The sequence below is a fragment of the Colius striatus genome, chromosome 1 (assembly GCF_028858725.1).
Source record: "Colius striatus isolate bColStr4 chromosome 1, bColStr4.1.hap1, whole genome shotgun sequence".
Classification (NCBI taxonomy): Eukaryota; Metazoa; Chordata; class Aves; order Coliiformes; family Coliidae; genus Colius; species Colius striatus.
In genome coordinates this window covers 165,588,062-165,610,858 of record NC_084759.1, presented here as the reverse complement: position 1 = coordinate 165,610,858, position 22,797 = coordinate 165,588,062, and the positions used below count along the sequence as shown (strand labels likewise).

The 22,797-nt window shown below is 41.8% G+C and overlaps 1 protein-coding gene across 3 annotated transcripts in view; it reads right to left on the bottom strand.

Annotated features, from left to right (window-relative positions):
- The window catches only part of PAWR (pro-apoptotic WT1 regulator), an 80,535-nt gene extending 66,639 nt beyond the window's left edge, over positions 1-13,896 (bottom strand). For 2 of the 3 annotated variants that reach the window (XM_062016063.1, XM_062016072.1), the window contains exons 1-2: positions 13,673-13,775; positions 12,855-13,502 (exon numbers count right to left, since the gene is read on the bottom strand). In XM_062016063.1, the coding sequence (XP_061872047.1) occupies positions 12,855-13,346 (492 nt within the window). In that variant the 5' untranslated portion in view covers positions 13,347-13,502; positions 13,673-13,775. Of the gene's footprint in view, positions 1-12,854; positions 13,503-13,672; positions 13,776-13,875 lie in introns of those variants that run through there. The other variant, XM_062016067.1, reaches the window with a different exon arrangement.
- Positions 13,897-22,797: the final 8,901 nt, after the last annotated feature.

Sequence of the window (22,797 nt, the reverse complement as noted above, 5' to 3'; positions counted from 1 at the left end):
CAACTAAACTCTACTTATGTCATTATTCAGAAGTATCTGAATGTAGAACCCTAAACATTTATCAAATGCAGTCCAAAAATTTACGTGTTAAGTATGCTCCAAGTCCCTGAATACAATATACTGCATTAGAATGATTTCTTAGAATACCTAGAACACCAAATATATGCTACTTAAACAGTCAGTTGTAGATTTCCAAATTGGAAAAATACCACATTCCTAAGTTCACCAGAGTATTTAATATCTTTATGAAAGAAACTAGACTTCTTGGTGAAATAAGCACTTCATTAACATAACAACCTTATGGTTAGAACTCCAGCAACATGTTGCCATTGCCAAACCTAGTACAAACTTCCCTAACACATAGTTCTGTGATATCTTTTAGAGTATGACTGCATGCTGTTCCTGTCTTATTTTTTTTTTCTTCCCAAAGTAGAAGCTTACACTTTGGTATGTTCAAATATCATGAACAAAAAAATTACAAATCTGTAAATTAATAACATAAGTCCCACACACATCCCTTAACTTCTTCTCAGGACACTATACCAGCAATGAACATAATTTTTGAAAAAAAAGGTTTCTTGGCATCAAATACTAACATAGAACATTTCAATTCACCACATCTCCAACTTTCTTTCTTCAAGGACAAATTCAAAGGATTGCTCTGCAAAATTTCTCTGTACGTTCAGTTTTTAAATCATTCAGCACGTCTCAGCATTTTAAAGATGCTTGTAGCTTTTGTCTACTTGAAATGACAGTGTCATACAACTATCCTTTGAAGCATATTACACACCCAAAAAACCCCTAAATCTTTCATCTTGGAATTAGTACATTAATTTAAGCAGTACTTTTTCACATAAAGATCTGAGAACTTTTATAAGAAGGAAAAAAAATGGTAACATGACAGATGTTGAGCAATTAATTTTGTGTAAGTCTAGAGCACAATTTGCTACAGGATCAAGCACTTCCAGGTTCTGCTTCACCTCCCACATTCCAAAATACACAGATCTTTACTCAAAAAAGACTTCACTGGAAACTTTCAATGTAAGTACATCAATACTCCTTGGAAAAAACGTAGAAAGATAGCTTTTGACTTTTGGTACTAGAGGTAACTCTAATTAAACTATCAGCTTCAGGAAAAATTACTAACCATTAAAAGGTACCTCCAAAAAAATAATAACTACTAAATAAGTATGAAGAACAGAGTACACATGCCAGGAGTCTTCACTGGGTCGCAGATTACCTATGCTAAAATTGTGGTTCTACATTTTAAAGAAGGTGTGCCATACAACACAGTATGAGGAGAGCTAGTCAGTTAACTGAGGTATTAGTAGGGTATTGCTAAGTCCTGTTGTCTGACCAGTGATCAACGTGACTTTTGATATTTGACTTGTTGAAATCATGATGTTTGAAGTCTCAATACTATTTCAGATGGGATTTATTCTACAAGAATTAGTAACCCACTTCAGCACAAGTGAAAAATACACATACACTGCATCTCAATTTGCTATTAATACTCTGGGACAGAGACTACAAGCACATTTACTGCAAAACTTAGAAAAATTACCTTTCAATCCTTTTTAAAACTAAGGCTAATAAGGCACAAGCACAGTTCTGGCTTGACAAAGCAATGCTTAATCAATCAATAGTAATCATTAACAATTCCTACTTTGACCTGGACAAAGAAGTGGTTTTATAGGAGAAATTTAGATTTTACTTCACATCATTGACTAGTCAGACTGTTACATCTTGGAAGAAATTTTCAGATTAAACTAGTTCAAGAGTTCTGAGAGAAGACTAAGAATTCTTAAAGCTCTTCCTAAATGACTACTCACAGCACATATTTGTTTTAAGAGCCTTTTTTGAAGTTAAGTTTGCTTATTAATCTGCTTCAGGGTACCAGCACATTAAGTAGTTCCTAAACTTTGCAATAAAGGTCATCTTTCATAAGCTCAAAAGATCTTGAAGAATGCATTTCTAAATTCAGGAAAACCATATCAAACGGAAAAGTTTCATATTCCCACCCAGAAAAACAAAACTTCTTACAATAAAAAAGGGGTGGGGAAATTGTTGAGTTTTTTTAATTAAAAAAACCATATACATTTTCTGCTACCTATTCTTAAAAAAAGAACTTAGTATGCAAGTATGTACTTAAACATAAGAAGAGGACAAAAAACCCACCTATGCAATTAATTCACTTCTCATTTGCTACTATCTAATTAAGCGGTTAATATTAAAAACTTCTCTACCCTTTCCAATTATAAAAGATGAAGGTGATCTTAATTTCCTCTAGTGCTGCTGGCTTGAAAGAGAAGGTAAAACAAGACAAGAACCACTATCTTAACAATTAAGAAACTATTTTCAGTGAATGAGCCATTCAAGAATTAATATTACATTTGTTTATTTTGCCACGACTCAATCCTTAGGAGCTACCTTCTTACGCAGCCTTTATCCACATACAATTTGGAATCTCGGTGTCTAGAGTCTCGGTCTCTACACTTTGCAGTTCTTACATACAAGCAAAAAAAAAAATTCAAGAGCAACTGGCAATGCTCAAGTAATTTTCCCCTTTCTCTCCCCAGAACAAAATGTAGAAATAAAAATTTAAAACACACAAGAAAAATAAATGTCAGTATTTTTAAGCTCCAGCTAACCGTTTATCTGGTAGGGTCTGGATACTTTTAGACGTTACAGCACACAGGTTTCTTATCTATGTTGGTAAATAAGACATTGGCTTTTTGATAACTAAAGAAGATATGACAGAGAATAGGTTTTATAAAATAATTTGCTGGTTTGTACTGAACAACCACTTGTGGTTAGTTCAGGTAATAAGATATTTATGTTTCCATTTTAAAAGCCTTTAACAAGACACTTATTTCAGAAGTCTGTGCTTGTTACAAACGTTGAAAAACTAAAAAGAGATGGTTACTTAGGTCACCTGACCTGACTGTTCAAGAACTTGCATGATGAGGATCCAGAACTTCTCTTTCAAAGTGGTACAACAGTCAGGGCCTGTATCTCAAACAAAACAGAACAGAGTACAAAAACTTTCTACATATAGTTTGGATAAACTACTTCCAAAATCAAGAGGCTACAAGGGAACATGTAGTGGATGTGAACAGATCAGCAAAAAACACTTTACCTCGAGGTGTGGCTCCACAGGGGCTTAAGCTAAGGTTCACAAGATGAACCTTCTTCCTTAACAGATATGCCACAACAATCTAGAAGTTCAGAGTGAGAAAACACACCACTGCCCCCATCCTCAGTAAAAAAAAAACCAAACAAACAATTAAAAAAGGTCCCAAGGGACGCCAGTAGATTTATGGCTGTAAGTAACAGACTGCCAATCAAGAGAATAGACCAGAAATCCCAGCAAATGAAACAAAATTAAATTAGAAAATGCCTCTTAACCATCATGACAGCCTTATCCTAGTACAATTAGCAAAGAAGAATTGTGATATGAGGTTAATAAATACCACACTGGGTTTTTGGAAGAAAAGGAGAAAATTCTAATCATAAAAAGGTGGCTCATCATATGCAATAGTTCTTGGAAACGTGAACCTCATTGCCCGAAGATTTTTTGTATGCTAACAGTTTACAGAGGTTCAAGGGGACACTGAACAAGTTCGTGAACAAATTCATACTTGGCACACAGAAATGAAAACGAATTTATCTGTTTAGTAACCTTCATCTAATGCTGCAAGTCTTCAAGATGAAAACTGCCAAGAGACTAGAAAGCTAATTCACAGTAAATATCTGATGAGTCTATATGCCCTTTTCCTTTACTACATACCTGTTTATAGCCATTTTATGAGTGGGACACTGAGCTATGTGGCTCTTCAGTCAGACTTCCTACTTTCCTACAGTGTAAAGAGAGGAAAAATTAAGCTACCACTTTACAAAGCAAATAAATACATCTTATGTGCATACAGTGGGAAGAGATTAGTCCAGATCACCACAGGTTTGCATTGAAACCCCATGTTACCACAAACACTAAAGTGCTTATTGCATGGAAAATAACTCTCAAAATATGCACTAACAACTACAGTAGATAGGTAGGACATGCATAGGTTCCTAAAACTTACAAAAAAAACCTGTAAGGTCAGAAAGTGCTGAGAGAAGAGACGGTGAAAGAAGGGAAATCTCAATTGCTGTTTGCTAAGCTTCTCCCTACCACACTGGTCATTGATGAATTTGGCTTAGATATCATACCTACAGACAAACAGAAGTCAGTCCACACTTTTTCAACATCTGAGTGCTATACTCATTCTGCTCAGCTATCCTGTCTCTGTGCTCAAATCTCATTGCAGCACTTTATTTCTGCTGAGTAAAGCACACCTAGATTGCTGTTATGTCAAAAAAAAAAAAAAAAGCCCAAAGCTGTCTTTTTTCCAGTTGTCACAGGCAGCCACCAAGTATAGAGCTTGGCTCTTTACAGCAATGTATGGCAGGAGACAATGGATGTAAATTTAAAGGGAGTTTCTGACCAAAAGAAGGGAAAACACCTTCCTCATAAGGACAGTCATGGACTACAATAGTTAGATTCAATGTCTACACACAGAAAGCTTTCAGTACTGCCCCAGACTGTGTTTCTGCAAGTCATTCTTGCAGAAGTCTCTGATTTAGAGAGGTTCAAAATATTAGTTACCTACATAGGCTTCAGATCAAGAGGAACTGTGCGAAGGCTATACAGTAGAGCTGCATCTGACGTTTGCAGGCCTGGAGTAAGAGACCTAAACGTCCTTCCTAACAACAAGCAAACAGATCAAACACAGTAAAATCCCAAAATAAAACATCAGGGTTGTGGTTTTTATTCTAATTTCTCATGACCTTGTAAAGCATGGGAAGTAGTCATCCACCTACGGTCTTCCAAGCTGAAAGTCTTTAAATACACAACTCCAACTTAAAAAAAAAAAAAGTACTAGAGAAAATATACATAGTTTGCATATATGTAATGAATGTAAACCACATAAAGACAGCTTTATGAAATCCATACAAATTTGTGTGGAACTGAACACTTAACACTGACCTTTCCAAAAGCTCCCTGTACACTTTGAGCTACAAAAGGATTCAACAAACAACTAAACTCTGGAGAGGCAATGAAGCAAGGAGCACATGCAGTTTATGCCCTTAGATATTTTTCACATCGCTTCATATTATCATACTTAATTTAGAATGGAGGTGGAATTGTTTTAATCTTTACTTAAAAAAAAACCCAAACCACAATTCTGTGTAAAAAAAAGACCTTCTAAAAATCTGTTGCCATCACCGATGCATGAATATTCAAGTTACATAAAATTAAATAGGGCAAAGTATAATCAATATTTGAAAGGGTTTTGTGGGGATGGTTTTTGCTTCTCTTCCATAGGACATGGAAAGTTATTTGTTTTGGGAGGTAGTATGGTTTGTTTGGAGGGTATTTTTTTTTTACCTTGGTTCTTTTGAAAGTAACACATCTGAGACACACTACATTCAAAGCATAAACAGGCTGCTGAAATGCAAGTCTGGAGAAAGTATAAAATAATTCACAAGACTTCTGATGGCTTATGAATTATTGTAGAAATGAATTAATTCATGCTTTTTACTCTCTTGTATCCTCAGAGATAGTTACATCTGTGGAACTTGGTGGAGAAGGGTTGTGTTTTTCATTTTCCCCTTTTTTTGTTGTTTTATTTTTTAATAATTTATAAAAGTAATTCTCACAAATAAAAAAAGTTAAAGACATAAATCTCAAATAAATCACACATTGCAGTCTAGACAGAGATCTCTCATTCTTTCCATTGAAAACGCCCTTCTCTCCCTTTTTTCAGGGAGTATTCTTCAGCCTACTGAAGAACTGACAAATTTAATGTTTCACCTGTACACTGCTCTCACATTAGTGGTTTTTGCACCAGTATTTCCAGAAACTTTGAAAGTTTCCTTCAAGGGTGAAGAAGGGCCTTTGACTTCATCTCCCTGTAGTATCTTTAAAGCCAAACTGGTCAAATACGGCCCACAGATGTGTAGTATTAGATGGTGGAATACTGGCTGCATCTTCAGGCTCAAAAGGTTTTAATCAATATCGTCAACTTCAAGTGACAGCCCTCAGGGGCTGACATTAGTACCAATAATGCACAACATCTTTATTAACAACCTGAACAATGGAACAGAAGATTCTCTAAGCAAGTTTGTGGCTGATACCAAACTGGTAGGGTAAGAATTGTTTTGAGAGCCTGGAAGGCACAGCTGCTCTTTATATATAAACAGCCTCAACAAGCTGAATATATCCAAAACTTTACTAGACAAGAACCTAAGCAACCTGATAAAAACTGGCCCCACTTTGAGCAGGAGGTTAGACCAGATGAATCTTTCAATGATGCCCTCTAATCTGTTTTACTGTTAGGATTCTTTGACTACTAACAGTGTCATGTATTATACACCAATGCTGAAAAATCATGGAATGGTTTGGGTTGGGACATTAAGGATCCTTCTAGTTCCAACCACCTGCTGTGGGCAGGGACATCTGTGGGCAGCCAGGCTCTAGTCCTCTGATCATCTTTGCAGCCTTCCCTTAGGCTCCTTCCAGCAGGTCCATGTCCTTCTTATGTTGGGAGCTCCAGAGCTGAACGCAATACACCAAGTGGAATCTTATCAGAGCGAAGTAGATTTTTAGTGCCTAAACCTGTGATGAGAAGCAGGGCGGGTTGTCCACACTCATCTGTTGTGACAAAGTTTCTGCTACAGTATAATCTCACAGTCTTATTATTCATATTTTGAAGAGGTTTAAACTCATCTTCTAAATAACGTGGTTATAATTTTCACGCTCATATGCGTGAACCACTAACTTCAAATAGCCAAAGCAACAAAACTTTCTTTTTTATTTGTATGACACCACCAACCTATTATTTAAGTGAAGCACTTCCAATTTGAGGATGAGACTAAAGCATTTTTTCAAAGCAATTAAGTATTTTCAGAGCAATTTTTTGTTACATACCAACTAAGCTTTATATGTGAAGCTACATACGAATTTTAGAAAGACAGATAAATCACTTGTAGTGATACTTAGCAGTATGTTCACTTCAGTGAAAACAACTGGTCATACCAACACTTCCCTCCCTGTGCTTTTTAATGAGACTGAAATTTCCTCATTTCCACTGGAAAGTCAGATACTTTGTATGTTTATTTCAGTGTAAAAGTAGACAAGTGTACAGATGAGGCTGTTTCTACTCTTTACCCTACAACATTTCTTCTTCCAGATTATCTTGTCTTTCAAACAGGCTTTAGGAACAAACAATGGGACAGACAGTGCACAGTACGGACATAAAGAAATATTTACTTTCAGCCAACCAATATCTGTATTTATTTAAGGTTATTGACTATTTGACAGACTGGTAGGAAAAAAAGCAGTAACCAGCAAGGCTGAACACTGACACACTTTCAACCACCAACTGCAATCTAAACTAAATACTTACTTTCTGTAGAATTCAGTACTCAACAGAAAAGGAAATAGTTTATTTACATTGCATTTATTTCCACCTAGTAACTGTATAATTTCAGATGATTCACCCAAAAAACAGGACAGTGATAAAAAAACAACGGTACAATAATGTTTTCCAATTTAACCTAACTATTAAAAGACCATTTTAAAAACCAACATTCCCAAAATTGCACTTGAGAAATGCAAAGTCAGAAGTATTAAGAGGGGAAATTAACAGCTTGTGATACTTCTCTATCAATGTCCTTCCCATTCCAGCAGAAATGAGTGCTGGAACTAAAAAGAACTACATACATAAAAGAATCAGTACTTTCTGGTGAAGTCCTGTGAATGCCAGCTGTAGGTTCTCATCTACAATTTGTAGCTTTATTAAATTCAACAAGGAAAAAAGTTACCTGTATGACCTCTTGAAGAGAAACTACACTACTTCCATGTATCTTTTTCACTGGAAAATTATTACGCTGCCCAGCATTACTCCAAAACAGCATTATCCCAGAACATAGGTTCCAGATCCATAGATCCCAGGTTTGGAAGATGCACATGCAGTGATTTATAAGCTGCTACAAGGATTATGGAGTTTAGAACTTTCCAGACTTGTATTACGTGATTCACTTGACCAAATAACTTCCTTTACCTAGCTAAGTGTCACGATATGAAGTATACTCTTAAAAACCAAAACCCAGCAATGAGGAAGTGCTCTAAGATTATTGTTTGCTAAAAAAAAGATGAAAAAAGAAAACAGTATGCCATTTGCACAGATATTGCCTAGAGGCCTGGCCAAAATCAAAATTCCCCAAAGGCATCGGATACATACTGGATGTAAACTATCTCAGCACAACCCTTTTATAAGAAAATGAAGACACTTGTACTGCTTCTTTCAGTCTAAACAACATAAGCAGGAGGAATCATCTTGCAGGAGCCACAAATGGTCATCAAGGGAAAATAAATATATTTCAGATTCCCATCATAACACTAATAGCTCTGCATGGATGGTAAAGCTAAACATCTTACTTTGAACAAAGACTTCTTGGTCTGTTTTTCCCCCCCAACATATGCAAAAGCTGTTCTATAAGAAAATATGTAGACAATTAGAAATATTAGACAACACTAAAATATTACCTCACTAATATGAAGAGATGGCTAGAACTGCACTTTCATTTAACTTAATCCTCAGGGAGGGAATCGCTAAGAAGGATATTGATGACAGCAAACTTCTAGTCAAAAGAGTCCAAACACAGGACTTCATCCCTCTCTCTAGTTTCCAGACATTCAGAGAAGGATTCAAATTCCTTTGCAATGCACTCTGTAATTACTATGCTTGACACATTTGGCATTTAAATTTTTCCCAAGTTTTTCCACATGGAATGCAGCAACTTTCTGTCAGTTTACACAACTCAGAATGCTGGACTACTCTAGTTGCAAGAACTCTTTCTTTCCCCAGAGGAAGAACTCATTGCTCTCTGCTTGCTTACAAGACTGTCACTCAATATGACATCTATGAAGAACCATATATGCAGTGCATCCTGAAGAGGCTGTTGCCTTGCCACCAGAAGTCTACCTGCATGACTTCAAGAAGTCACATTCTCATTGCTGTTAATAAGAAGACAAGAGATGAACACAGACTGGCTGAACATCCTATGCAGATTCCACATGTGAATCACTTGTACCTCTGACTTTATTGGTACCTCAAGTATTTTCCACAAACAGGTTAGGAAACTGTTGTGTTTCAAATCAGGCAGCTTCATGTGTAAGACGCAGATTTGATTTCTTTACATCTTTTGAAATCATTCATCACCCTGTTACTAACAGAACACCACTTCTGAATGTAGATGACTTCCATCTGGTTAGGTGAAAACGTAAACTTTATCTGTAAGCACACACAATCAAACAAAATTCAGCTATCTGGCTGTCCTTCTGAGATGGGACAGGATTTTTATTACATATACACACCTTTTTTAGAAAGGTAACCACAAAAACAGTTGTTATTCTCATGGTTGGGGTTGAGAAAAAAACCCTACAGTTATGCCAGCAGAATCCTGCAGTGTAAACAGTTATAAAAGTAAAGCTGCACTTTCACCAGTGCAGCTTGTTTTGCTTGGAGCAGGACAGAATTACTGTAACAATACAAAACCCAACCACCATTCTTTATGGCAAAGCCCTGTCAGTGTAGCATAATGGGAACTCTGAGTGCTTCTTGGATAGATACTAGCACAGCTGTAAATGAGAAAAATGTTACAAGTAAACTTAACACCTGCATCAACTGACCACCTACAAACTGAGAAGCACTTTCTAACATAGCTAGAAATGTTTATAAAGCTTCCTATTTAAAAAAAAAAAAAAAGCTTACACAGTAATAATAATTGCATAAAATTTAGTTACCTTTCACAACCTGAAGAACTGTTAGGAGGTTAACAAAACTCAAATCCCACAGCACTTAATATTTAGACTGAAGTCAACTTTCAAGGCTGAACAAGCTATCAAGAAACTACATTACAAACATTGAAAAGGAAAAAAGCTGCAAGTATTTCAGAAGACATTTTCAAAAGCCAGCACTACTTAGAGAAGCACTAGTGCTGAGAAGATTAAAACCATCCTTTTCTTCTACCATAATGGCTTCCAAACACAAAGCATCTCCACTATTCTCAACCTGCCACCATCTGGTTTTACACCTACCCCCATGGTTTCTCTCCTCCATCAACTTCAATAAAAAATACATTTGAGACACATAACTACTTAAGACCTAGCTCTATTACCTTTCTATAAAACAGAAATTAATAATTAATGAATAATGATCTGCTAACATTTTTCATGCTTATTTCAAGATAACTGAGACAACATCAGCTCTCACTTTCTTTATTGCACCACCTTTTGTATCATTAAACTCTCTAGTTACATTGCAACTGAAGTTAGACAGTGCTTCTTTGGAGTTAAAACTGGTTTTGTAGTCTGTTTTGGGCAGAGAAGCTTCTAGGCACCATGCATCATCTGTAAGTGCATTTTGTTGACAGTTTTCCACTTCAATTTCAGAGTATCAAAACCTCCTCTTATCATCATTCCCCACCACAGCATCATGGTGATCATAAAAAGGAGATGTTTAGCATAAAATGCTTACTCCATTGTAGAGAAAGATCATTTTCTTGAAAAATAAACCAATAAAACACACAGTAAAGCTCTAACAGAGCATCTCCTGAAAAATAATTTTACAACATATGAGTAGAAAATGGTTAAGTACTACCAATTCATTCTCTGTAGCACGGTAAAGCTACACCTAGCATCTGATAAGAAAGCAAGAAACTAGAGTGTTGATGACTTGTTAGAATAATCTATATCAACACTGCAGCCTTCTTTTGTCAGAGAACTTCAATTGGTCTTGTTGAATCAGTGCTTTAAATTATTTTCTCATAAATACACGGATAAATAAAAGACAGCACAAGCAAATACTCTAAAAACATTCATTGGTAAATAGTGACTCACACTTGACACTGGAGACAGTTTATGAAGCTATCCACCATCAGGAATGCTCCAGTGTTTCCTAGTTAAATAATTTAGGAATGCAGGTGATAATGATTAAAAACATTTAAGACGTGAAAAATTGAAAGGATCCCTCTGCTTAAGAATATGCCAGTCAAAAATGCACCACTAGCAAGTTTCCCCAATAATACCTAAAGCCCAGATAGGCAATCTAGCACAACAGGTATCTACATTTACTCAAATTTGATCCATAACGTGTGGCAGAATGTTTCATCACTAGTTACAGAAGTTATCAGTTTAAAGACACAAGAAGTCTCCAAGAAGCGCCAACATAGTGACAAGGCAGCAAAGTTAGTAGGCCCTCAGAAACAGGGGAACACATGAGAACTTGCTTCTAGATGCCTACATATGTTAACCTTAATAAATTAGTCACCCTTAAACAATACAGCAGAAATCACAGTACAGATTGACATATAAGATTCCAATGGCTGCTGAGCAAGGAATGTGTTTTCCTGGAAAGCAAAGGGTATTTTGAACAATACTTAAACAAAACAAACAAAAACCTCAACCACTACCAAAGTAGCAAACCTCAAACCACACCACCCAAAAAGTACCAAAGAAATAACTGTTCAGGAAACTTCAAGGAACTAGGACAGTAATCTCAAACAACAAAAGAAATCCACTACTCAAAACCAGACAAAGACAATGACTGGGGATGGGGTACACAGAAGAGGCCCCAAAATATGATGCTGTACAATACTTGCTGCAATGTGCATTGTTAATTAGGCTAGCACTAGATTACTTACAGAAGCAGAGACAGAGCCTTTTAAGAGCTCCTATCAAAGCACAGGCAGCAGGTATTTAGGGGGCTTGGCATGAAACCAACAAATCAGTCTAGGAAGCTTGCATACTCTGAAGCCTCACTTCCCAAAGCAAGACTATTGAATGCCTATGCAAAAACACTCCTCAAACTACAGACTATGCAAGTAATTATTCTCAAACGACAGAATTAAAAAGACTTCTACTGCTCCTAAAAACTATTCCTCACCTTCCAATACCTTCTTGAGTCTGAAGTGCCCAAGATGTTAAACAAAAAAAGGTGAAAAGGACACGATTTCATCTTCTGCTGCCGCTTTAGAAACAAGGATCTTACTTTCTATTGTTGTTTCAATTATCTATAATGTCAACCGAAAGAAGAACTTTTTTTCTACAGTGCAAAATTGTAGACTAAAGCCCAGTTTTGTTCAAAGTCTCCTGTGGCCTTTCTTATTGCTCTGAAAGGGAAAAAAAAAGGCTAAAACTTAGTTATCATTCTTCTGAATTCCTCTAGGAGTATTATAAATCAATGCCAGATTTTTATACTAGTAGCAAACCACAGAGGACAGTGGTGTTGGCTGATAAAAATATCTTCCTCTGCTGTAAAAAAATGCTCTTTAAACCACTACATTTTTTCCAGTACAGGAAATTCTTCTGGGCTCCAAACCGAATAATATTTACACCTGAACATCTCTTCAAAGACAATAAATCAGTTTTCTTTCATTGCTTTTGTTTTGACCATATTTTAACCGGCACGTGTCTCAGTCTGAACTCCCCAAAGCCCTAGAACTCACCCTCTGCCAAAAAGAAGGCATTAAAAAAAAAGTGAAAGGTTGCAGCAGGTCTAGTTTATTTGGAATAAATGGCACCTCGTCTGTTTGCGTGCCGCACTGCAACAACCGCAACAGATCCCTCAGATTGCGTGCGGGCCCTCATGCTTCTGCCTGCGGCGTGGGGAGATCGCTTCGCCACCAGTGCCCGCCCACGCGAGAAGCCCAGCCACGGGCGCTCCGGAGAGCGGCACCGGCACGCACGGCGACCGCCCACTCCCCGCCGGACGAGCTCCCCGGCGCCCCTCTTCTCCCCGCGGGCTCACCTCGGCGGCCGGGATGTTCACCACACCTGTCGACCTCCTCTTCTCCCGCAGCTTCCTCTTCTCGATCTGCCCCTTTCCCTTCCTGGCGCTGGGGCCCGAGCTCTTTCCCTTGGTGGCCACCTTCTCCTCGCCCTCGGGGGACCCCGGCGCAGCGGCGGGAGGGGGCTTGGCGGCGGGCTCGACGCCCCGGCCCCCAGCGAGGGCCGGCGGCGGCTCCTTGGCGGGGGCGGCCCGGCCCAAGGCGGCGCTCAGGCAGTTGACGGCCCCGCCGGCGGGGGGCGCCGCGCGGTCGGAGGGCGCGGCCGGGCCGCCTGGGGGCAGGTTGTTGTTCAGCTCGGCGGAGGGACCCCCCACGGGTCGGGACTCTCCCCCGGCGGGCGGCCCCGGGGCCGGCGGCGACTGCTTCGCACGCATCTTCTCCCGCTTGGCTTTCCACTCCTCCAGAAAGTCCGTGGTGCTACCCCCGGCGCTGCGGTAGCCGCCGGTCGCCATGTTCCCGGCGGGCTGGACGGCGAGAGCGCCCCACTAGCACCTCTGCCGCCGCCCGCCCTGAGGCGGCTCTGCTGCCGCCCGGAGAGGAGAGGTCCCGGCGGGGCGGGCGGGAGAGACGGGGGCGGGGAGAGCAAGACTCGGAGAAGTACGAACACCCTGGAGAGAAACAAAAGGGGAGATGTGAGTCGTCCGGCCGCCCCGCCAACTCCCTAGAAAGCACCCCCCGCCCCAGCCCCCGGGGACGGGTCTCCATCAGTGCCCGCCCTGGTCTGACCGTGCAGGCCGGCCCTGACGCACCACCCCGCGCCTGCCAAGGCTCCCCTCACCCCTCAGCGCTGGGTCGCCCAGAGATGCCCGCCTCCCCTGCTCGCCGCTGCCCCGACGCCCGCCCGCACGCCGCGGCCACGACGACCGCCAAGCGTCGTCCCTCTCCCCCGCGGCCGGAGCGTGTGCCATCCCCCCAACGCCCGCTTGCCTGCCGGGGGACCGTGTTCCCGCCCGGGGCGGGGCGGAGGCGGCCGGCGCTCACCTCCCGCCCGGCGGGGCCGCGGCTCGGGCGCTCCCCAGCGCCGGCGGCACCAGGTGAGCGGCACCGCCTCCCGCCGTCCCGGAAGGAGCGGCGCGGCCCTGAGGCTCCCAGAGCTCCCCCTCCCCTTTCCCCATCGCGGCGCGGACAGAGCCGAAGCCAGGGCGGAAACTGCCGAGATAGCCTCAACAATGGGGTGAAGGCGGGGAGGCCCCGCCCGGCCCGGTGCGTGGCGCGCCACGACCTGAGCGCGCCGGCTGTCAGGCCGCCGCGGAGTCCCGCAGCTGCCCCGCCACCTGCCCCAGGCGGCGCCGGCGCGGGAGGGGAGGCGTACCCGGCGCTGGTGGAGAGCGGCAGCACGGGCGGGAGGGCGAGGGGCGCCGCGGCCGCTTGAAGAGCGGAGCGGGACGGGACAACGCCGCCCACCTGCCTCCGGCCGCGTTCCCCCTGCTCGGGCGGTTTTGGCGGGCGGGGGCTACCACAGCGCGGCCATGCGGGGCTGCAGGAGGCGGTCTGGTGCCAGCCCCCGCTCCCCTGACGGACTGCGCGGGGCTCCGCCAAACCCGCCCCGCACCTGCCGGGCAGCCGCACGTGTGGTGGCTGAGGAGCCCGGCGCGGGGCAGGCGCCCTCTGGCCATGCGGCTCCCGGCACCGCCGGCGGCGGTCACCAGCGGCGAAACGAGAAGCACGGCTCAGCCAGCCCTCGGTTTCGGCTGTCATTAGCGAGACGCCGCGCTGGGTGCAGATGCGCTGGTTTGGCCTGAAAACGTGGCGACGGCCGCGGCTCCCGTTTCGTCGTTTGATGGGGTCGATGCACGATGGGAAGAGCCTGCAGTTAATTGCTCCCGCAGCTTAACAACTTTCTCTCGTCCACTGCTCGGGTGGGCAGACCGAAGTTACTTAGCAGAGTTTACTCCCGCAGGCAGAAGGTTGGGAAAGAGCCTGTGTTTTCGTCCTGATACTAGAAATTAGGATACGGTGGGGTTCAGCCAGTCGTGCTGCAAAGGCTTGAAAGATGTGTCGTGTATAAATAACTTAGCCTTCGGTGGGGAAACCTGACTAGATTAAACATCACGGGAAAGATTCGTGCAGGGAATGTGATGGGAGTACGCAGGATCAGTTATACGGTTTGTATGGCTAAACCTGCACGGAAAACTCAGCTTTTTGTTTGGCTGACTTCACTACGTCTTAATAGCACCCTGAAAATTGATCGTGGTAACTTTGGAAGTCGCTGCTTTTCGTAGATTTGTGGCTTGCTTAATCCTGCTGTATAAAGGATATGCTGAGGGAAAGGAAGGCGTGTATCGATGCTGGTTTTCCATCAGGCTCAGAACAAGATAAGCACTTATATCAAAGGCAGAGGAAAACTACGTAGCCTGCGCTTACATAGCTGGGACCACGTTCTCACGTTTTCATGAGCTTTTTTCTCTCAGATTCAGTCCTTAATTTGTCCGCCTGGATAATAAAATTCATTAACAGTTCAGAATATAAAGTTTGGAAACATTTTTGCTTTCTTTTTACAGATCAAGAAAAAAAACCTCAAAACAATTGAGATGCTGCAGATACAAATAATTTTTTTCTATCAAAAGAGGGCTCCAAATATCTGGTGCTAGGCTCTCTGCACCCTGCAGTGTAAATAACAAGCATAATCCATGCAACCACTTTCACCCTAGATATGTCTCTACCCCATTCTCTTCCATAGCAATGGACACTGTCTCAACCTACCAACGTCCTCTGGTGATCATTCATTTACCTGGACTTTTCACTTATATCTGATTTTTGCTCTGCCTTGTGTTTAGGCTTAATTTTTGATGCAGCAGTTGGTTTTGAAGAAGTGTTTAAATGTTTGTATATATGGAAGTTAAGGTAGCAGGATCCTCAGTACAGATGAAACCTGTTGTCTTTCAGGCTAAGGGAAAATCATAGATCAATACAGGCTAGTTGTTTTGTGTTACGCTGGAAGCCAGAAAAGTAGATGGTGAGAACATAATTGTATGCTAGCTCTGCTTCTTAGTACTCATCAATACAAAATTAGGAAAGTCGGTCATATTTCTATTTGTAGGTCAAGTGCTTAACAAAAGTTGACCTAACAAAAGTTTTGACTAAGCACTTTCTTGGAAAAAAAAGCATTCTTTACCTTCAGTCTTATCTGTAGAGTTTTTAAGTTAGAAAACTACTAGCACAGGGTCACCAAGATGATCAGGGGTATGGAACATCTTTCATATGAGGAAAGGCTGCAGGAACTGGGGCTGTTAGTCTGGAGGACACTGAGGGGAGATCTTAATAACATTTATGGAGATTTATAAATATCTAAAGGGTGGGTGTCGGGAGGTTGGGGCATCCCTTTTTTCTGTAGTAGCTAGCAACAGGACAAGGGGTAATGGGATGAAGCTGGAACACAAATAGTTCCACTTAAATATAAGAAAAAACTATTTCACTGTTCAGGTGAGGGAGCAGTGGAACAGGCTGCCCAGAGAGGTTGTGGAGTCTCCTTCCTTGGAGGTCTTCAAGACCCGCCTGGACACGTTCCTATGCGACCTGATCTAGGTGAACCTGCTTCTGCAGAGGGGTTGGATCCCTTCCAACCCCTATCATTCTATGATTGTATTGTATGTTTAGAAAAATGGTCCTTCCAACCCCTATCATTCTATGATTCTATTGTATGTTTAGAAAAATGGTCCTTCATGAGAATTCTCATCTTTCCCATTCTGTCATTTTTTTTCTCTTTTGGTACAATTAAGAGCTGTTCTTGAGAGAATGATGTAACTGTGACAACATTGCCAATATTGCCCCTCACTGTTACACCCCATGAGCAGCATAGCTGGCCAAAAATGGGTCAAAGGAGACAGATCAGACAGTTGTTACTTATGGTGTGTCACATATATGGAGAAATATTGCACTGTATTTGAGATACCCTCAGCTCTGTGTTACCCCAGGTCTCCCCACTGTTGCCTGGGCCTCTCTCTCTGTCACAGTCTGTAGGTCCTTAGCAGCTAAAGCAAGGCTTAGATGTGCTCACTCCACTTGGCATCTTACCAGCCCACCTTTCTTAAGGCACCTACTTGCTGGTAGGAGGTGCCTTTGCTGTATCTACCATGTCAGTTGGATTTCTTTTTCTTTTCTAAGTCTTCTATAAAAAACATTGTGGGGTGTGTTTTTAGTGCCCAAAAAGGCTTTGTGTTCCTTACAGTCTGTTATATATTAACAGAAGTTATGTTGTGGTGAGTGAGGTTGGGCTTAACTGCCCAATACAAAAATGCTGACTGTCAGATGTTTGCATCTCAATAAGGTTGTCTGTGCTGGAGAGCTTTCAGGGATAAAGTCCCAAATAGTTTAAGTATCACGCTGCATGTTCTCCTCTGCCACAGCAGAGAACAGCTGAATAGCTTGAAAACATTTTTAGAACACCGCTTTTTTCTTTACTTACCAAAAAAAATCTTGAGGATATTCTTAAGGCCTAGAAATACAATTCATTTTATTAGCTGTGGTTTTAGCTGGCATAAGGACAAGGGTCCTTAAGCCTTAAGATACTGGGTTTTATGTATTCATTATCATGGAATGAGACTCTTCTCTAGAGGTAAAATTACCAGGATTGGATAAGGTGATTTGATCTCCTTTTCCAGGCAAAAAACAAACACTTCATTTTTCAGTTTAGAGTAAACCCCATCATTTATTCTTAAACTCTTGAGGAAGTGAAGTGTCTTTTAGGGTTGAGCACTTTAAAGCCAGTTCCTTTGTAAATTTTCAAACTATTTAAGATTTTTCTATTTTCTCCTAGAGATTCATCCAAATTATCCAATCTTATTAAAGTTCTGTACATATACAAGCCTATCTGAGCCATAGTTTTTCTGAAGCAGCACTTTTCAAGGGCTGGGAAATAAAATAGTGAACACAATACCTTAGGATTGGCTGAGGAAATGGAGGACAACATCCATTTGTTGCACCCACTCATGCTGGTGTCCTCTCCACTGAAACATTCCTTCCTTCTCACCCTGTTCTGCATCCCTGGAAGCTCTGCCCCACACTCCCCCTGAGGTGAGTGCATCAGCCTGTCTGTCTCTCAGACAGTCTCCTTCCGGACTTCCTGCCATCGTGACCCAGACTTCCATAAAACTCTTTGACATAGTGCACTACTGCTTCCCATATCTGCTCCCCTCTGAAGTCCATTCAGTCATCATTATTCACATTTCTTCTCCCAGTACAAACTTTTTCAGTCACATTTTTGTTCTACTTGCTTTATCACTCGTGCTCTATAAGCTAAGTTTATTAAACTCACTCCAATGCTGTCCCATTAGATCTTCTCTCTCTGCCTCTTTAAATTCCACCTGCTGGATAATCCTCACACCCATCACTGTGCCCAAGCTAAGCTATCTACTGACTTCTGCACTATTCTTCCATAAATGCCCTTGTTTAAAATTGCCATGACTTTGTGAAATCTTGCTGCCACCTTTTCATAGATATAGCTATTCTTTTTTTTTATCCATAAAATGTCAAACACTTCTCTTAAACCTTTCACAGTAAATCTCATACCATAACTTCCCTGGAACCTTCCTATAAAATCTCCACTTATGCTCTGCGATGTTTCCAATGGCAATCTCCCCCTAAAGGTCAAATAATCTTCCAATGTAGTACCACTACCCTCTTGACTCTTCCTCTTAATCTTTTTTGACTATTGCTTTCCAAGCCAGTGCTCTGCCACCCTGCAGCAATACTTCTCTCTCCAACTACACATGCTACCTTTGACTACATACCTAGGGTGAGACAAAACCTCCAGAAACATCTTCCTCTTTTCACTCTTTTGTCGTTACCCATTATGTCACTAATGGAACATTTAATATCTTTGTCAGAGATGGTCAAAAGAGTTTAAACGATGAGGTAGTGCTCTGTAGTCTTGACCATTGTCCTCTTTCAGTGACTTTGGAAGATTTCATTTGCAGCAAATTCCAGCAAAGGTGTGAAGCTGTGAAGGGTCACCTGGAGATGCTGATAGTCTCATTTCTGGATGCTGAAGTGATTGCACATTTTCTCTCTAACCAGCTTCCTTTTAATGAAGTATGTAGAGGGAGTTTTTAATTCTGTTTACATCTGTACTGTTTGCTTTTCAAATTCTTTCTCAGTCTTTGGTTTATCTCTTCTTACCTACTGAATGATGTTATTGCTTGTCTGGGCCTCCTCCCTGGGCTGGAAACTGATCTCGAGGCCATTGTTTCTCAGCAGAAAGAGGTAAAGTAATATCAGCACTGAGTAGCATTGCATGTTGTACCAGGGGAGCTGAGGATGAGCTGTGAGGCTGTTTAGTTAATGCAGCACAGACAGGAGTGGATTACGTGGGAGGAAGGAATTCAGTGTAGTTTGCTGCTTTTCATACAGCTAAAAATAGAGGCGATGGGTAAGGGCTGGAGAAACGTACCCATGGGATCAACAGGTTGATGCAGATGTGGGCTTTCATCATTCACCAAACTCCCTTTTTCATGAAGTCCTCGTTCTGAACAGTGGCTGGATGGTGTGGCCAGATGTGCATTTTGTGTACACTCTAGTACCTGTGTGTGTTGTACCTGCTGATGGAACCAAGTCCTGCTCTTGGCTCTGGAAGGCTTGGGGCACAGCTCCAGGCTCACAGGGAGCAGGAGCTTTATTTCAGCTCTCAGGTAGCACCTCCTTTCTTGAAGTAGAGACATACCATTCAAACAGGCATATAGAAGGTAAGCAGAAATGAGGTCAACGAAGGCTGTTATCTCTTGTGTTTAGGGGAGAGGAGAGGTGTAGGGATGGTGCAGCAGCCACGGCCATGCTGGGGTCAGGTGGATGCAGGGGACAGTGGGATCTGCCGTGGCCTCTCCCTGCCCTGATTTGCTGACAGAGGCTTTCAGGCCAGCGGGGCTTTGCTCAAGGGACTCCACAGGACAGGAAATTCCCCTTGCTGGAATGTGTGTCACAGTCTCTCTGGCAAGGTTTTCTTCTGTAATGTTCTAACAGTTACATTCTAGTTCCCGTACTCAGTGGTTTAACTGGATTATTTTCTTATGGCTTGTGCCTACAAACTCTTAGAAATCTGACACTCCCACTTTTAATGAAATACAATTTTTATCCTATTTGCTGTGCTACTGAATTGGATGTCATTGAATTGTAGTTGTTGGATAAGAATGACTTTGGAGATGGGAACAGATTTGCTATCTGTGCAGATGACTTCACAGGCACGAAGAGAATGTTTTCTGCCACAAATCACAATCTCACTCTGTAAGTTGGTCTGTTACTGCTTCTCCTGTTCTGCAGCCTATGAAGATAGAGTCATAACTCAACTTCTCTTTCTGCTCCTTTTGCTTCATGGTGAAGTTCAGTCAGCATGGCTTTGAAAGAGTTTCTTGAGCAACCATGCTCTTTTTCTATCCCAAGAGGTACTCTCTAGGCCAGATTTGAACAGTAAACCAGTTGAGTATACCCTAGAGCAACTTGTTGAGGAGTAGGGATGAAAACCAAACATGGAATCAAAACATCACACAGTGAGGTATAAGAAGGTAGAGAAAAACTGATGCTGACAAGGCTCACACTGCTTGGGAAAGAAGGCAAAAAAATGGGGGTGCTGTAAGGCAAACTATCAGTGTGACTGAGGACCAGTTTGCCAAAGGCATAAAAGCAAATGCCTTGATGGGGAATTAAGTAGGGCCAGTATTATCATCATACAAAAGAAGCACTTGGAGCAGATATTTTTTCCATTACAGACCTTGCTTTTGTGTTGACTGTGAAAGAACCTTGGGAGCGTCTCGCAGCAGAGCTCTTCCTTATGGAGGAGCCATCAAATCAAAGCATTGTAAAGAAACACAACAAATTGAGAAAGTGAAAATAACCAATTGCCCAACTGAGTGGCAGTGATAAAGCAGCAGATGGAATTCTGTAGATAAGTGTGAAGTAACTTAATCTGGGGAGCATTTTCTAAGGTAAGGTACCAACTAGATATAGTGGAACAGCGCTGAGTCCATCAAACTCCAAAGCTCAGCAGAATGCTGGTGCTTCATTCCAAGAACAGTACCAGGGAGCATAATGCAGAGGGATTGGTTTTGGCCCTGTACTGGCTTATTAGTCCAGCTCAACACTTGCCCTTTTGGGAACAAACTGCTTTGAAAATTGAGGTTCTCTGCCTTCTTGGCATTTCTCTGTGAGAGAGAGAGATCATGCAGTCTTATAGACAACAGCCAGCCTCAGTTGTTTTCTGGGGCCTGTCTTTGTGCTATGTGGCCCTCTAGAGTCCTGAGTTTTTGGGGATATTCCACGTGGGCAGCTGAGCTATTGCTGTCCTCGCTAGTGGAGGAGCCACCAGGCAACCAGCCTGTTGTGCCATCCAAGATACTGTCTGTCACCTTGGTAGTGATGAGCTGACAGTACTTGTCCATATGACAGAAATAGTACTGTAGGTTTAAGTTACCCTTATAAGATAACCTTAAGTTATCTGAATAAAACCACCTTTGTTGCTTTATATGATAAGTTTCCAGCACCTACGGAGCATATTCATTCTTAAAGACAGCATCCTCTGACTATACACCTGGACAACACTCAGTCATATAGTTTACTTTTAGGTAGTCTTGGAGGTGATGATCATTGTGGGTCTCATCCAACTCGAGACAGGAGTCTCCTTCTGTGGGGATGTTGAAAACCAAGCTGGATGAGTTCCTGTGTGACCTACTCCAGGTGGCCTTGCTCTGGCAGGGGAGGTTGGATTAGATGATCTTTTGAGATCCCTTCTGTGGTTCTGTGAGTCTGTGACCTCTATCCAGCTAACTCCCATTATAAGTTTAAAACATTGTTAAACAGATTTTGATCCACACCAAAGACAATTGAATTGCTGCCTTTCTCTATCTCCGAATGTAAGCATGCAAATGAATAATTAGAAACCAAATCCAGTGGTTACTGGCTCATTGTCAGTCTGTGTCTTGTTGGTACTGGTTGCAATTCATAACCCTTGTTATGCTGGTGGTTTTAACAACCCTCTAGCTGGTAAGAATTGTTTTGATTTTTTTGAGAAACCAACACAAAGTAACAATTAATTAGGTCTCTTCCTTCTCACTGTATACCTCTGGGTTAAACTGTTACACTGCATCCTTTTGATCTAACTTCACACAGGTGGTGAGCTGCATGAGGTAGAAAAGTGTGATGGGCACAAAACTATGCTCCAAAGAATAATAGTTAGGGCTGATGGATCTCCTCAGAGAGCTGACTAAGAAACTTGGCCCTCAGTGAAATGCAGTAGATGATGCATGCAGAATTTGGTGTGATGGCTTTTTACAATGCTTTGTTTGAGCTATCTGCTCCTGTGGCGATTATTTTTCTCCTGCATCACACTATTTCTAGGCCTTAGTGTGTTTCATATGACAGACCATAACGAAGCCGCCTTGTAAAAGGAATCAGCAGATATTTCAAGAATCTAGTAGTGGTTATTAGCAGCACTCATCTGGAAGTGTCCAAAACAAATACAAACAGCAATCATTCAATGGCTGTGGCATATCAGTGAGTGTAAGCAGAGGAGGGGGAAGCACTTGGGAGAATTCGGAGTCAGTGTGTGAAGACACACAGACTACAAAGGAAGAGAATGGCTTAAACAAATAAAATCTACTTCCTATTGTTAAAGTTATTTTGATATTTTATATTATGATACATTTCAATGATACACAGCCATGCTATAAACATCTAGGAGAAAAGTTTAGGACTGTGTGAACAAATGGAACAACATCTGTGTGCCCATAATATAATTATTTTATATAAGCGAGCCTTTGTGGCCAAGGCTTCGAAACAGATTTCGTGGTTTGCTTGTGAAATACATTATTTGCTGTTTCAAGCCAAAAACTGCCAAGGTATGTAAGTTGACAAGCTTTAAATACATCTTAAAAAGAAGTTTAAAGTTGAAAAGTTACCTGAAAGAAGACAAACTCTGTA